Source organism: Scophthalmus maximus, chromosome 2 (assembly GCF_022379125.1).
Source record: "Scophthalmus maximus strain ysfricsl-2021 chromosome 2, ASM2237912v1, whole genome shotgun sequence".
Taxonomy (NCBI): Eukaryota; Metazoa; Chordata; class Actinopteri; order Pleuronectiformes; family Scophthalmidae; genus Scophthalmus; species Scophthalmus maximus.
In genome coordinates this window covers 26,687,910-26,702,857 of record NC_061516.1, presented here as the reverse complement: position 1 = coordinate 26,702,857, position 14,948 = coordinate 26,687,910, and the positions used below count along the sequence as shown (strand labels likewise).

Genomic DNA, 14,948 nt, shown 5'->3' with positions numbered 1-14,948 from the left:
CAATTCATCAACTCTGAACACATTTTACAAACAAAAATAGGATATCTTTGTATTTTTTTCACACATTGATTTATTAATCGATCAATAATTAGACCTAATAAGGAGAAATTATTTTTAAAAATCTTGTTTACTTTTTTATAACTGAAGAAAAAAGGAATTTCATAAGAATTTTTTAAGTATTTATTCGAGGCTGTATACTGGCCTGGAGGCCGCAATATGTAATAATTGATTTTTAAATAAATGTTTTAATGTCTGCTTCTTAAGTTATTGATTAAGGAAATGATTAAATACTAGTTCTGTGAAACGTGTTGTCCTTTATAGAGAAACCTGAAGATTAAGTGGGAGTAAAAAAAGACGAAAAGTCTGATGTTCTGCTGTTTCCAACACTTTGCACAACTTCCTGGATTTCCCAGGGTTTTAACTGGCTGGACACATGAAGCCACATCTGCTGACACATCTGGAAAAACCTTCAAAAATGACAAACCCTGATCCAGGTTGAGTTCTTCATGCTGCAACAGTGCGACATCTACTGGCCACATTGCGAAAGAGACGAAAACAAACAGAAGTAACAAATGATATTTTCTTTATTCTATCACTTTATAATATTCACTGTAAAGAAAACCAGGATATTCATACATCTATATATGACATATATGATATATCTATGCATCCAATGTTATTGATAACATATTAATAACAAAAATTATATGTAATGATATTAAATTAATATCAGTCAAATTAGGGTCAAATTGAGTTGTCAGTGTTAAATGTGGCCAAACAACATGTTTTTGATTTTAGAAAAAATTAAGTAGAAGATTGCGATGGTTTGATGTGTCAACTAAACACAGGAGACGCTTCCCGTGATGTCTTTTATCAACAACCATAAACATTGTTTTTTCGTTCCTCATTTGAACCCAAGTTTCTGTGATGACATTAGACTTTTCAATGCTGGTGTTATATTCATGTTGCTGTGGTGCATTTCTGCAGCAGACTGTAAATAAAGACGACCAGCGACTGTATATAAAGTTGTACAAACATGAAGCTAAAACATCTCAGATTCAGGCGCCGCCATCTTGTGCTGGTGACGTCATTTTGAGTCAGAGTCTGTGCAGCAGTGATGGCTCTCGACCAATCCCGAGTCAGTGTCAGCTGTCAAATTATGACGGCTCAGCCCTTTTTTGTAAACATCAGAGTGATAAGAACCACCTCAGATGACAGAAACATGTTTGGAACGTTAAACATTTATTTAACGTTTACTTTGAATTTTCACTCTGCGAACATAGATATACTGCAGCCAGCCACCAGGGGGCAGGGCTTATGACCTATACAGTAGCCAGACACCAGGGGGCGATCACCGTGATTTGGCATCGCTCTAGAGCAGGGGTATTCAATTGAAATTCAGGAAGGTCCAGTTGGAGAAATTTTCCTCAAGCAAAGTTCCAGAACCATAATGTCTAACTTGCGTTATGATTCAGTGCCATATTGAAGAAGCTTGGTTGTATCAACATCTAGCCTGATCATCAATAACTGACTGTCAAATCGAATAAAGAAAAAAGACCTGCAATTCAATAACATTTCAACAATGTTAACTGTCAGGTTTCATATTGAACTGGAGGAATTATAAATAACAAGTTCTCTAATAATGTTCTATTCTCACGTCAAGTAAAGTAACAACAAAACATATAATGTTGAAAATGTGCATATTAACAGTCTCAGAACACAAAACATGGGTGGAGAAATCTGAACACTGAAATACAATATTCTCTCACACTCATGTAATCATCTGTGAGTGTAGGGTGCAATTCATATAATTGGGGGGGCATTCAATCATGTGTCATGGGGGGGGCTTCGAACCTCCGACCTCCAGCATGGGAGACGGGCGCACAACCAGAGAGCTGCAACTTGTGATGGCTTCCTTCAGCAAGGCTCCTAACGTGTCCGCGAGTGAGGTCTCCACACACTGCACAGCACAGCACTCGACTGGCTGGACCACTGTTACTCATGCACATCAAAACAACAGGCGACAGGGGGAGAGAAGCGGAGTCGGCTGCAGTAGTGTCCTAATAAAAAAATGTAATCAAGTTAAAAGAGAAGTCACGCTGCTACGGAAAGTCCGGTGGTTGGTCCCGGAGCGAGACGGCGCATCAGCCCTGGAGAATGTGAAACTCATCCCCTGCTTCCCGACCATGGCCAGCCGCGGATAGTTGTAATACGTTGGACGCAAAGCAGTGTAGTGACAGCTAACCCGCCACCAGTAAAATGGAAACGCTAGTCAATATTTGCTATTCTCAATAATTTATCAGTTGTTGATCAAGCCCCGGACAGGACAGTGTCTGGGTCAGGAGCCGGACTCCGGTCCGCCTTTTAGTGACCCCTGCTCTAGAGGAGCTGTCCTGTTGTCCATCTTTATTTAGGTGATTTCAACACACAAATCCAAACAGAAAAGTATTTACTTAAGTTACTTGTGAGGCACAGAGAGAAACTTATGCTGCCTCTGTGTGTTTGTTCTGTTAAGACCCTGAAGGGGTTCACAGTGTTTGTTTGTGATTCTGCTGTTGCATGCTGGGAGCTCCAGGGACGGCGCGGCTTCCTAATGGTCTGCCAGTTTCATCACTGTGTGTTCAGTTGCCACAGCAGCCGGTAATGAGCCTTAATGTTTCTGAAGCGAAGGTGATCATTAGTGAGGTCCACGGTGAGCTGCCTAACAAACACTTATTCACAGTATCTGGTGGTAATTAGCCCAGTGGGGGCAAAGAGGGAGGATCAGTGATAGATGTTTATCAGAGCTCAGAGGGCAACGCTGACACCCGGGGGCAGTTATCTGCAGGGACTCACGTCACTGCTGAGGAACGAACCTTCAATTCATCCAACAGGAAAAAAAACACAAAAAAGTTCAGCAATTTGGGAAAATCCACACTTACACCCAAAGAGGTTAACAGTTTCCCACTGCTACCAGTCTTTGTGCTAAGCTAGCCTAAACACACTTTGAGACAATGAGACAGGATCAGATGCATAAGGAATCCAGAGCTGAAATAAGTCACTGTCATACTGATGGTACACACCTGGTTACACACCTGGTACACACCTGGTTACACACCTTGTACACACCTGGTTACACACCTGGTACACACCTGGTTACACACCTGTTTAGACACCTGCAGGTTTGGAGGTAAAGAGAGAAAGTCAGTCTGCAGGTACCGGCTTCCTGTCTGCCGACCCCTGAAAGCCTCGCTGCAGCTTTTAATTCTATTAACCTGCTGGTCAATGAGACTCCTGGGAGCTCTGAGGCCTCCAGGCCACTCATTACACACACACACACACACACACACACACACACACACACACACACACACACACACACACACACACAGTAACATTAAAACTGTCTGTTGACAATTGCAGGCCACTGTTGTAATTATTCACCTGTTCCCAGGTTCAGGGTTATTAGATTCAACACATATTTCATTAGAAACCTTTAAGACTGTTTAAAACTGGCCTCCAGAAGACGATCAGCTGATAATACAGGATCTTTTGTCTTTGACGAGCCTCAACAGCCCCCGAGTGAAACCACATTTAAACCTGCTAGATCCAGATCCACATACATGTCAGCCATCAATCATAGTGTCCTATCTCACATGTTAAAGAAAGAGGATCCACTCCAAAATCTTTATTGGTCCATGTTCCATCCTGTAGTTTTTAATCCTGCTGACGAATGAAGGAAGGAAGGGAGGAAGGAAGGAAGTAAGGGAGGAAGGAAGGAAGGAAGGGAGGAAGGGAGGAAGGAAGAAAGAAGGAAGGAATCAACGAATGGGCGGTGGCGGACGGACCGTCGAACTGTCACACTAAATAAATAAGGACCTGACAAACTATCTAAATAACGGACAAACTAACAAACTAAGTAAATAACTAAATAAAGAACAGAGGAATGGAGAAATGGACGGACGGACGGACGGACGGAAGGACGGAAGGACGGAAGGGGTGAATGAACGAATGAAAGGATGGATCAGCGAACTAACAAATTTACTTTATAACTAAATAACTAAATAACGGATGGACAGACAAACTAACTGTCAGGGGTGAAAACATGACCGACTGGCCGGTTACACAGGGTCTCAGACCCTGGGGGCAGATGCCCTCTTTGCCCCCCCCCTGGAAATGCAGCCTATTAAACAAATGCAGAATATCAATTGTATCATCATCTCCTTGATGTTGAAGAATAGTTTAACCTTGTGGCTTAAACAAAGTTGTAGGACAAGTTGTGAAATTATAGAAGTTAATAAAAGTTGACAGAGTGGTTAGTGTTGTGTGAGAAACTCGAAGCCTCGGGGGGGTTTAGTACTGTTTGTACTGTGTCAGTACTGTGTGAGCCACTAGGTGATGTTCCTTCTGCCTCATGGGGCAAATTAACAAACTGTCACTGTAACAACAGTGAAACAACACAAACACGTGAGGTCACATTACAGAGCGAATGTGTTTGACCTTTGATCCCAACAAACCTCACTTCCTGTTTCTGATGTGTACGATTGCTCTTCACTTCAAAAAGACCAAAAAACCTTTAAATCACTAAATCACCTTTAATCAGATGAAAACAGAGACGCCGAGTCTCTGTAAGAAAACGGAAGAATAACACTTTCGCCGTCGCCGCACACTTTACTTCAACTCTTATATAAACACTGCATTGGCAAACAGACTCCGCCCCCCGCCGAGGCTGCGTGGACACGAAGAAACAGCAGGTTCGTCACTTGATGCTAGAAAAGGTCAGAACCATAGACTGAATATAAAAATGGATGTGAAACCAATGCAGAAGTGTCTGAAGCCTGTATTCAGCAAGAAGGGTCTCGGTTCGAATCCCGGTTTCCCACAGTCCACAGTGGGCGGAATCAGGAATGAGGTAAAGTGGTGGAGGAGGTCCGACGGGTAATCGGGTGGCCCACAGTCTGGAGGGGTTTATAGGTGAGGAGGAGGATTTTAACATGAACCCCAGTGAAGATGGATGAGGGTGATGAGCTGCCAGGGCCCGGTTCAGACGACTTCTGTACATACTGTACCGCAGCCAATCCAGGAAGAGGATCCCGATTCATGCATTCAGCTCGTCATGTTGTGAGGACCACACTTCCACCAGATCTCTATTAAGACTCACACCGGCTCGTGATCTCCGGCAGAAGTTCGTCAGCTGGGCATGTGGACGGTCTGCACAGCGACAGCAACAAAGAGTAATATTTCAATTCTTCAAACTGTTCAACTGATTCAAGGTGTCAAAGATTTTAATTTTATTACATGAACTGTTTCATTAAGTCAAAGATTTGTCCGGTCTGTTCACAGAGAACCAGGACGATCATCCTCTGTGCAGCAGCTTTATTAATAAGTCAAATGCTCCAGTGAAAGATTCAGAGCATCTCTTGTACCTGCAGACGCTTTAATGAACCATGTCGATGTAATGTCTGTTCCTAAGTGTCATGTATTCACAGTTTAAGCCGAACGCTTTGCTTTCGTTTGGATAATTGACACATTTGCTCTTGTGTCACGTCTTCGATCTGATCTGGTGATTGTGTTTGTCCTCATTGACTCGTGGAGATGGATCTAACACTCATTACTGTACATGTGGCTTTGCCTGATTCTCTGTGTTCATTCGTTGGATGTCTCGGCCTGGTGTTGGTGACCATGTGATTAATCGCTCATATCTTGTATCTGCAGGAGACACGTGTGAAAAACCATCATCAACCTCTTTATAAGTTGTTGTTTTTCTTGTTTTGTTTGAGCCTGATGGAAAACATCACCTACAACAGCTTGACCCTGCAGTTGCAGGGGTTAAAGGTCACAGAGTTTTCCGTCTACCCAGCCTTCGCCTTCATCCTTCTGTCCTACATTGTTATCATATTATTCAACGTAGGTATTGTGGTGCTGGTTGTCTTGGACAAGAACCTTCACACGCCGATGTACCTCCTGTTCTGCAACCTGCCCATCAACGACATACTGGGGAACTCCATCATGTTGCCCCGGCTGCTGTCAGACATCCTGCGTCCTCCCTCCGAGCGTCTCATCAGTTATTACGAGTGTGTGGTTCAAGCTTTCACCGCACACATGTTCGGCACCACTTGTCACACTATCCTCATCATCATGGCCTTTGACAGGTATGTGGCCATCTGTAATCCTCTGCGCTACAACTCCATCATGAGCAACCGAATGGTAATCAAGCTGACGGTGTGGGCGTGGGGAGTGTCCTTCGTTATGGTCGGGATTCTGCTCGGTCTGACCATCAGGCTGAACCGATGCAGGACTCTGATCGCAAACCCGTTCTGTGACAACGCCACACTGTTCAAGCTCTCCTGTGAGAATGTGTTCATCAACAACGTCTACGGCCTCACGTTCACCGTGGTGCTGTTCTCAGCCTCGATAGGCAGCGTGGTTCTCACCTACACAAAGATCACCGTCATCTGTCTGACCAGTAACAACAAGTCTCTGAACAGCAAAGCCCTGAAGACCTGCAGCACTCACCTGTCCGTCTATCTCGTCATGTTCCTGTCCGGGACCGTCGTCATCATCCTGCATCGCTTCCCTCAGTTCTCCGACTACAGGAAACTCTGCAGCGTTCTGTTTCACATCGTCCCGAGCAGCCTCAACCCCATCATCTACGGTGTCCAGTCAAAAGAGATACGACAATCGCCCCTGAAATGGTTCAAGTCCAAAAAGGTTTTATCATAATTATGGTTTAAATACAAATATCATTTAAAACGCAACTTAGAAGAAACGTGAGTCTTTGCTGTTTGTTGTGTTGTTGATCTTCACTTTCCATCAATTACCTTTTGTTGAATGTCGACACGGTTTAGAAAAATCACTGAAGTCAGTAATGTTGAAATATTTTTTGCAATGATTCACAGTCTTGATTCATGTGCGTGTTTCTCATCCATATGTTTTGTGTCTGTGTGCAACTGACTTCACGGATAAATCTATAGATAATAAACAATAAATATATAGAAATCATGGGATTTGGTTTTGTCATTATTATTAATCTTTTCATTGTCCACCGACAGGGTGAGTATAAGCTGTGAGCAGCGAGTGTCCGGGCCTTTGAACCCATGTGTTCACCGGATGTGTGACTGCTGATCGGAGGAGAACATTATGAAAGAATCGCAACACCGTGTCCAGAGGGTGGCGCCCTGACCTGACATGTCATATCGATGTCCTCAGGCTGGTGACAACGTTCACTCAAATATACATCAACTTCCTGTTTCACGGTGAACCGTGAAAATGTGGCGACAGCAAAGACACGCTGATGAAAACACAATCTCTGAATCAGTGTTCATCAGGTTTCTGAGGTCAGAGACGAGTACAAACGACCTTTTGTCAAAGACCTTTACCCCGCCCCCCCCCCTCCTTCTACAGGCCTCTGGATTAAAGAGTCATAAAGAGTTGTTTTTTCTTTTCATAAACTCTCTCTGTGAATAGAGAGTAGGACACGTTTGAGCATTTGTATCGTCTGTTTGACTGTAAATGAACCATAATGTACAAAATGCATTATTAAACAAGACTTGACACAAGAGATTGATACATAAACTTTATAAATCATGTGAGAAGCAGAGTCAGGCTTTCATAGAGTCGCCCTCTGATGGTCAGGACAGAGAATACAGGCTTCAGGTTTCATTTTCCTAACCCGGAGTCTACGTCCAATTTTATATAAAGTCTATGGACGACACAAACCCCCTGCCCTGTAACGAACCAGTTTAGACCCAAACGCGAGACACACGTAGCTCAGTCGGTAATCAACTTTATTGTGGAGAACACAAGCAAGGCTCAGAGTCAGGGGCAGAAGGTAGACGTCTTTTCCGGGATCGTGGCGAGATGGGAAGGTCGGGGACAGCAGGCAGAGGTCTTTACCGGGATTCAGGCGAAACGGGGAAACCAGGGACAAAGGCAGGGTCGTAACCAGGGCTGAGACGATACGGGGAAGTCGGGGGCAGAACCAGAGTCGAAACCGGGAGATCCGTCCGTGGGTAAATGCTGGAAAGTCTGACATGGAGTACAAATAACAATCTGGCGGTGAGTAACTGAGTGAGAGGAGGTTAAATACAGACCTGATTGGTGATGAGCTGCAGCTGCGGGGCCAGGTGAGGTGATGAGGTGGGTGTAGCTGATTGCTCGTGCGGGACAGAGGGGAGGTGACGTGGGAACCTACTGGGCATGACGGTGGCTGATTGTGACAGAACCCCCCCCTCAAGGGACGTCTCCTGACATCCTCAAAACAAATAAGCGGAAACAGACAGATGGGTGGAAGGGGGAGGGTTGGAAAAAAGTGGGCCTAATATTCGTCAGAAGCTGACCAATCCATTCTTTCAGCTGGGCGGGTGGAGGGGGTTCGGTGGAGGGATCCTTGGTCCTCCCTAGCTGTCTCCTCCCCGTCTGACGATGATTCCCCCTCGTCAGGAAGATCAAGGGGAGGAGCCGAGGACAACTTATCCCCAGGATCCCTCGGATCCCCTGAGGACCGAGATGGTTGCTGGGGATGCTGCTGGTGGAACTCCAGGATAAGCTGAGGGTCTAGGATGTGGCGAGCAGGAACCCAGGATCTTTCCTCCGGGCCATACCCCTCCCAGTCAACCAGGTATTGAATTCCCCTCCCTCGCTTTCGGGACCTGATGATGCGACGGACCGAATACGTGAGGCCTCCACCGATGAATCGAGGGAGAGGAGGAGGAGGGGCAGAGGACTTTTTTGTACAGGTTTAATTTTGTGGGTGCCTGGGAGCGACGACGGTTAGCAGCCGTGGCGTACCGTTCGGCGGAACGGAGGAGCGACGTTCGGGCTTGAGACCAGGTGCGGTGGCAGCGGCGGATGAACGCCTCCACGGACGGGCAGGAAACCTCCTTCTCTAGGGCTGGGAAGAGAGGAGGTTGGTAGCCGTATGCACTCTGAAAGGGGGAAACCCCCGTGGCAGAGCTGGTTAGTGTGTTGTGCGCATACTCAACCCACGGTAGCAACTGGGACCAGGATGAGGGGTTTCTGGATGTCATGCACCGGAGAGCCGTCTCCATCTCCTGATTCTTCCTCTCCATCTGGCCGTTGGACTGAGGGTGGAACCCAGAGGAGAAGCTGACCGAGGCCCCCAGCTGCTCACAGAATTCCCTCCAAAATACCGATGTAAACTGTGGTCCTCGGTCAGACACCACGTCGACCGGAAGACCATGGAGCCGGAAGACGTGGTGGACGATCAGCTGAGCGGTCTCTTTGGCCGAAGGAAGCTTGACCAGGGGAACGAAATGAGCCATCTTGCTGAATCGATCCACCACGGTGAGGATGGCCGTGTAGCCTTCCGATGGGGGTAGACCGGTGAAGAAGTCCAGGGAGATGTGGGACCAGGGACGATGTGGAACCGGCAGAGTTCGGAGGAGCCCCGCTGGCGCCTGATGAGAAGGTTTGTGTTGGTTGCATATTGGACAGGCATTAACAAACTCCTTGGTGTCCTCCTGCAGAGTTGACCACCAAAACCGCTGAAGGATGACATCACGAGTCCTTTGGATACCTGGGTGGCAGGTGAGTTTGGACGCATGGGCCCACTGGATGACGTCGGACCTTAGGCTAGGAGGAACATATAGCCGGTAAGGAGGACAAGCACTGGGCCCGGGCTGGCCCTCGGTGGCCAATCGCACCTGCTCCTCTATCCCCCATGTAAGGACCGCCAACCGGCAGGAGACCGGAAGGATGGATTCAGGCTCGGTGGGTGTACTCTCCTCCTCTTGGAACTGCCGGGATAAGGCATCAGGCTTCGTATTCCGGGACCCTGGCTGGTAGGAGAGGGTGAAGTTGAATCGCGTAAAGAACAGGGACCACCGGGCCTGGTGTGAATTGAGTCTCTTGGCGGTTCAGATGTATTCCAGGTTCTTATGGTCAGTCCATACCAGGAAAGGATCCCTCGTTCCCAGCGCCAGTTTGACGGCAAGCAGCTCCCGTTGCCGATATCATAATTCCTCTCTGCCGGGGATAGACGTCTGGAGAAGAAGGCGAACGGATGCAGCTTCTGGTCGTTCGGCGACCTCTGAGAGAGAATCCCCCCTACTCCTACGTCCGAGGCATCCACCTCCACCACAAACTGTAGGTCCGGATCCGGAACTTGGAGGATAGGAGCAGAGGTGAATTGTTTCTTGAGAGTTTGGAAAGCCTCCCCGGCGGCTGGGGTCCAGGTAAAGGAGACCTTGGAGGAGGTAAGGGCTGTGAGGGGAGCGGCAATGGTGCTGTAATTCCGGATGAAGCGGCGGTAAAAGTTCGCGAATCCCAAGAACCTCTGTAGCTGCTTCCTTGAGTCCGGAACCGCCCAGGAGGAGACCGCAGAGACCTTTTCTGGGTCCATCTCTACCGTCCCCTGAGCCACGATGTATCCTAGGAAGGAGCCTTTACAAATAGTGAATTCTCCAGGGGTCTCTTGAGAACTGCTTGGATATGGTGGATATGCTCGTCTTGTGACTCAGAGTAAATTAGGATATCGTCCAGATAAACAAAAACATAGCAGTTGAGCATGTCCCGGAGAACGTCATTCTCCAGGGCCTGGAAAACTCCTGGAGCGTTAGTAAGTCCGAAAGGCATAACGAGATATTCGTAGTGTCCTGACGGGGTGTTGAAGGCTGTCTTCCACTCATCCCCTTCCCTGATCCGTACCAGGTGATAGGCGTTGCGGAGGTCGAGTTTGGTGAAAATGGTGGCTCCTTGCAGCAACTCAAAGGCGGAAGAGATGAGGGGAAGGGGATAGCGGTTCTTTATGGTTATATCGTTGAGTCCCCGGTAATCAATGCATGGCCGCAGTGTCTTGTCCTTCTTCCCAACGAAGAAAAATCCTGCCCCTGCTGGTGAAGAGGAGGGACGAATGATGCCTGCAGCCAGAGAGTCATTTATGTATGTGTCCATGGCCCCCCTCTCTGGAGCCGACAAGGAAAACAGGCGTCCCCTGGGTGGAGACGTGCCGGGTAGCAGGTTGATAGCGCAGTCATACGGCCGATGGGGAGGTAAGGCAAGAGCCCTCACCTTGCTGAGCACCTCCCGGAAGTCGTGATACACCGACGGAACCCCCACCACCTCTGCAGTCGATTTGGTAGCAGTGGTGCGCCGAGAAACGTCCGCTCCCTGGAGACACACCTGATGGCAGGAAGGGTTCCATCCCAAAATGGCACCCGTGGCCGAGTCCAGATGTGGGTTGTGTCAGCGTAACCATGGATACCCCAAAATCACCGGGATGCGTGGAGACGACAAAATTTGAAACTGCACCATTTCGTGGTGGTTGCCGGACAGGAGCATATGGATAGGAGCCGTCTGGTGAGTAACTGTCCCCAGCAGGTGACCATCCAGCGCGTGTACTGCCACTGGTCGAGGAAGCGGGACCCGATCGATCCCCAATTGCTGTACGAGCCCCTCGTCCATAATGCTGGCGTCAGCCCCAGAGTCAATGAAGGTTGACAGTGTGTGAGAGGCCTCCGGGAGGAACAGCTTGATATGAAACAGAGGTCTCTTCTCCTGGAAGGTTTTAATGGAGGTATGGCTCACCAGCACCTTCCTACTTACTGATGAGCCCTGGCTTTTACCGGACAACGGGACACGAAATGTCCAGGCCGACCACAGTACATGCACAACTTGGACTGCATGCGATGCTCCCGTTCCTGCGGGGTGAGGCTGGATCGGCCGAGCTGCATCAGCTCCGCCTCCTCGACCCGCGCTCCTGCCGGTGAAGAAGAGCCGCTGGCGGGAGTAAAAGCCCGACTCTGAGGAGGACGCGTTGCCATGCTCAGCTTCCTCTCCCGTCGTCTTGCCTGCACCCGGGAATCCACCCGATTCGCCAACCCGATCAGTTCATCCAGCATCGGTGGGATCTCGTGTGACACCAGGCCGTCCTTGATATAATCCGCGAGACCGTGCAGAAAAACGTTGCGGAGGGCCAGGGAGTTCCAGTCGCTCTGGCGAGCCCTGGTGCGAAAATCAATGGAGAAGTCCGCCACAGACCGGTCTCCTTGACGCAGGCTCATCAAACCCTGTGCCGCCTCCGGAGGGGAGGTGACGTGGGAACCTACTGGGCATGACGGTGGCTGACTGTGACATGCCCTCTTCCTACAGGTTAGAACTGAGCCGTCAAACATAAGGCCTGTGGACCAGAACCGGTCCAATCAGGATGACTTTGATGATTCCATTATTCAACAGAAAACACTGTTGTTCCTGACTTGTCCACGTCTAATGTTAAAGACCAAAGTGTAAAATAAAGACCAAAGTGTAAAATGCCCGGTTTTTATTTATTAATCACTAAATCACACCATCTTGGATCAAAACTCAACACATTGCACTGTTGACATCACATGTGAATGTGTTTCAGCACATTTATTTTTTTCCATCGTCTTCTTGTGCCACAACCGCCAGCGAGTGATGCTCGATAACAAGTCGCCCGGCAACAGATGACCCGTCAGTCACGTGACACCGCAGCTGACAGCCACTGATGAAGCAGATAAAACGGTGCAGCTCCAGCTCTGGTCGGGTGGTGGAGGGCGGCTCACACACTGTTCCTCTGCGTGAATGAGAGTTGATGAACGGAGCGGGGACGCGAGTGTGTAAGTGGAACTGACTCTCACTCGTTTCCAGGCGGTTTCTCTCTTGAAGTCATTGATGCTGAAGTAGAAAAATATCAGAGACACTTTGATGTTCAAATGTAATAATGTGAAATTACATTGATCCAGACTTCTAATCAATATGTTTAATGTATGTATTATCGACTGAATGAAGTGAATCGGGTTTTTTTGTAACTGTATTTGTTTTTCTTTGTCCACTGCTGTCGTCATCTCCACAGAGTTTTGCCCTGAGATATGGAAAACCAGAGTTTACACACAAATATCCTGCTGCTGGAGGGATTAAAGGTCAACGCCCAGTCTTCCATCGCAGCCTTCATCTTCCTTCTCCTCATGTACGGCTTCATCATGGTGTCCAACATGGGCCTGGTGCTGCTGATCTCCCGGAGCAAGAGCCTCCAGCAGCCCATGTACCTGCTCTTCTGCAACATGAGTGTTAACGACGTGTTCGGGGCCTCGATCATCATCCCGCGTGTCCTCAGAGATATTTTCACATCGAACTCCGACTTGTACATTCACTACATCGACTGTGTGGTTCAGGCCTTCTGCGTTCACCTCTATGGGACCACCTCTCACACGGTGCTCATGATCATGGCGTTTGACCGGTACGTGGCCATCTGCAACCCCCTTCGCTACGCCACCATCATGACCAACCGGATGGTGGTGAAGCTGTCGGTCGCAGCCTGGGGATCGGCCTTGGTGCTTGTGGCGATCCTCCTGGGCCTCACCATCCGCCTGTCCCGCTGCAGGCGGGTTATATCCAACCTGTTCTGCGACCACGCCTCCTTGTTCAAGCTGTCCTGCGAGAGCGTGGTCATCAATCAGGTGTACGGGCTCGGCAACACGGTGGTGCTGCTGGGCTCGTCCATCTGCAGCGTGACCCTCACCTACCTGAAGATTGCCGCCGTGTGCATACGCAGTAAGAACAAGGTGCTGAACCGCAAAGCGCTGCAGACCTGCGCCACCCACCTGGCCGTGTACGTCCTGCTGCTGGTGTCGGCCTTCATCGTCGTCATCCTGCACCGCTTCCCTCAGCTGTCATACCACAGGAAGGTGGCGGCCATTCTGGGCGAAGTGGCCCTGCCGGCGCTTAACGCTGTTATCTACGGGCTGCAAATAAAAGAGGTCAGGCAGAGAATCGTGGCTCTTCTCCACAGTAAACAGACACTCGTGCATTTGAAATGATTCTGTGTTTGATCGGGTAGATGAGCAACATCTACAAATATTTGCACTGCTGATAAAATAATGTTAATCCCAACTGCGAAAGGAGTCTGAGACTGTAATATGTTAATATTCATGCCTTTCAGTATCATGTTATGTATGGATTTGTACAAATATCTTTTACTACCAGTTATATTTTTGGGACTATTTGCTTTGATATCAAGTATTAAAATCCTTATAACCTGCTGTACATGAAGAAATAGCGTCAGCTCGGTAAATGTTCACCTGCGCTTCACCTCAGTTCACTTGTTTAGTTTTGCTCAGTTTTTTTGAAGCCTGAGATCATGATGATGTTTGATTCTGTAGATTATCTAATGTTGGTATTTGACACAACTTGGGACGGAAGAAAATACATTAAAAAGTCAACTCAGCCTGTTTCTCCAACTCATACGACACACTATGTCGTTTTTTGAACCATAGTTCGGCGTATGTAGTGGTTTTAAAGAGCGCAGACCTCTAGCGGTAGTGATGTTTGTGATGCTGATTCTCTGCCATCGAACCCTAAACCTCACCCTAACTAAGTTCATCAACCATGTGTTGGTAAAGCAAATGAAGTCCCACGATGCTCTGAGGCGAAAAGTATTTGTGGCGAACCTCCTGTCACAGGTAGAGGTGTTATTTTAGCAAACGGTTGATATGGTACACATTCAGGTTATTCTACACGATCTCCTTCTGATAACTCGTGTGATAACTCATGTCATATGTCTTCACTTCCCTTCACTGACCCTCCCCTGAAACTGTTCAGCTGGGATCAACTCCCTGTTACTGGACGGTGATGATGTGTCACGGAAAGAGTTTAGTCGGGGATAAAGTGAGAGGTTGATGCTGAAGTTACTGGAAAGAATCTCCAAAGCTCAGATTCATTATAACACAAACCTGTTTTTTTATTCAGGAGTCAGAAAGTTTTGCTTCACTTTTCTTCACGTAATTTGCCATAATAACATATAAAATTCATTAACCAGTCTTCATCAGTTCCGTAATGATAAAAACTGGAGACAGAATTTTTTTTTTTTGCAAATAAAAGAGGTCAGGCAGAGAATCGTGGCTCTTCTCCGCAGTAAACAGACACTCGTGCATTTGAAATGATTCCGTGTTTGATCGGGTAGATGAGCAACATCTACAAATATTTGCACTGCT

General features: G+C 47.8%; 2 protein-coding genes across 2 annotated transcripts; both read left to right on the top strand.

Annotated features, from left to right (window-relative positions):
- Positions 1–4,649: 4,649 nt before the first annotated feature.
- LOC118300267 (olfactory receptor 146-like) lies at positions 4,650–6,928 on the top strand. The gene has a single exon (XM_047328336.1). It carries the CDS (start codon positions 5,764–5,766, stop codon positions 6,700–6,702), a length of 939 nt encoding a protein of 312 aa, XP_047184292.1. The 5' UTR covers positions 4,650–5,763; the 3' UTR covers positions 6,703–6,928.
- Positions 6,929–12,817: 5,889 nt separating this feature from the next.
- Positions 12,818–13,874, top strand: LOC118300262 (olfactory receptor 52D1-like). Its single transcript, XM_035624544.2, has one exon. The coding sequence runs from the start codon at positions 12,828–12,830 to the stop codon at positions 13,773–13,775; it is 948 nt and encodes a 315-aa protein (XP_035480437.1). The 5' UTR covers positions 12,818–12,827; the 3' UTR covers positions 13,776–13,874.
- Positions 13,875–14,948: the final 1,074 nt, after the last annotated feature.

What these genes read in the sequence shown, in the direction of transcription:
- LOC118300262 (XM_035624544.2), top strand. Translation starts at nt 12,828, where the DNA reads ATGGAAAACCAGAGTTTACACACAAATATCCTGCTGCTGGAGGGATTA.
- LOC118300267 (XM_047328336.1), top strand. Translation starts at nt 5,764, where the DNA reads ATGGAAAACATCACCTACAACAGCTTGACCCTGCAGTTGCAGGGGTTA.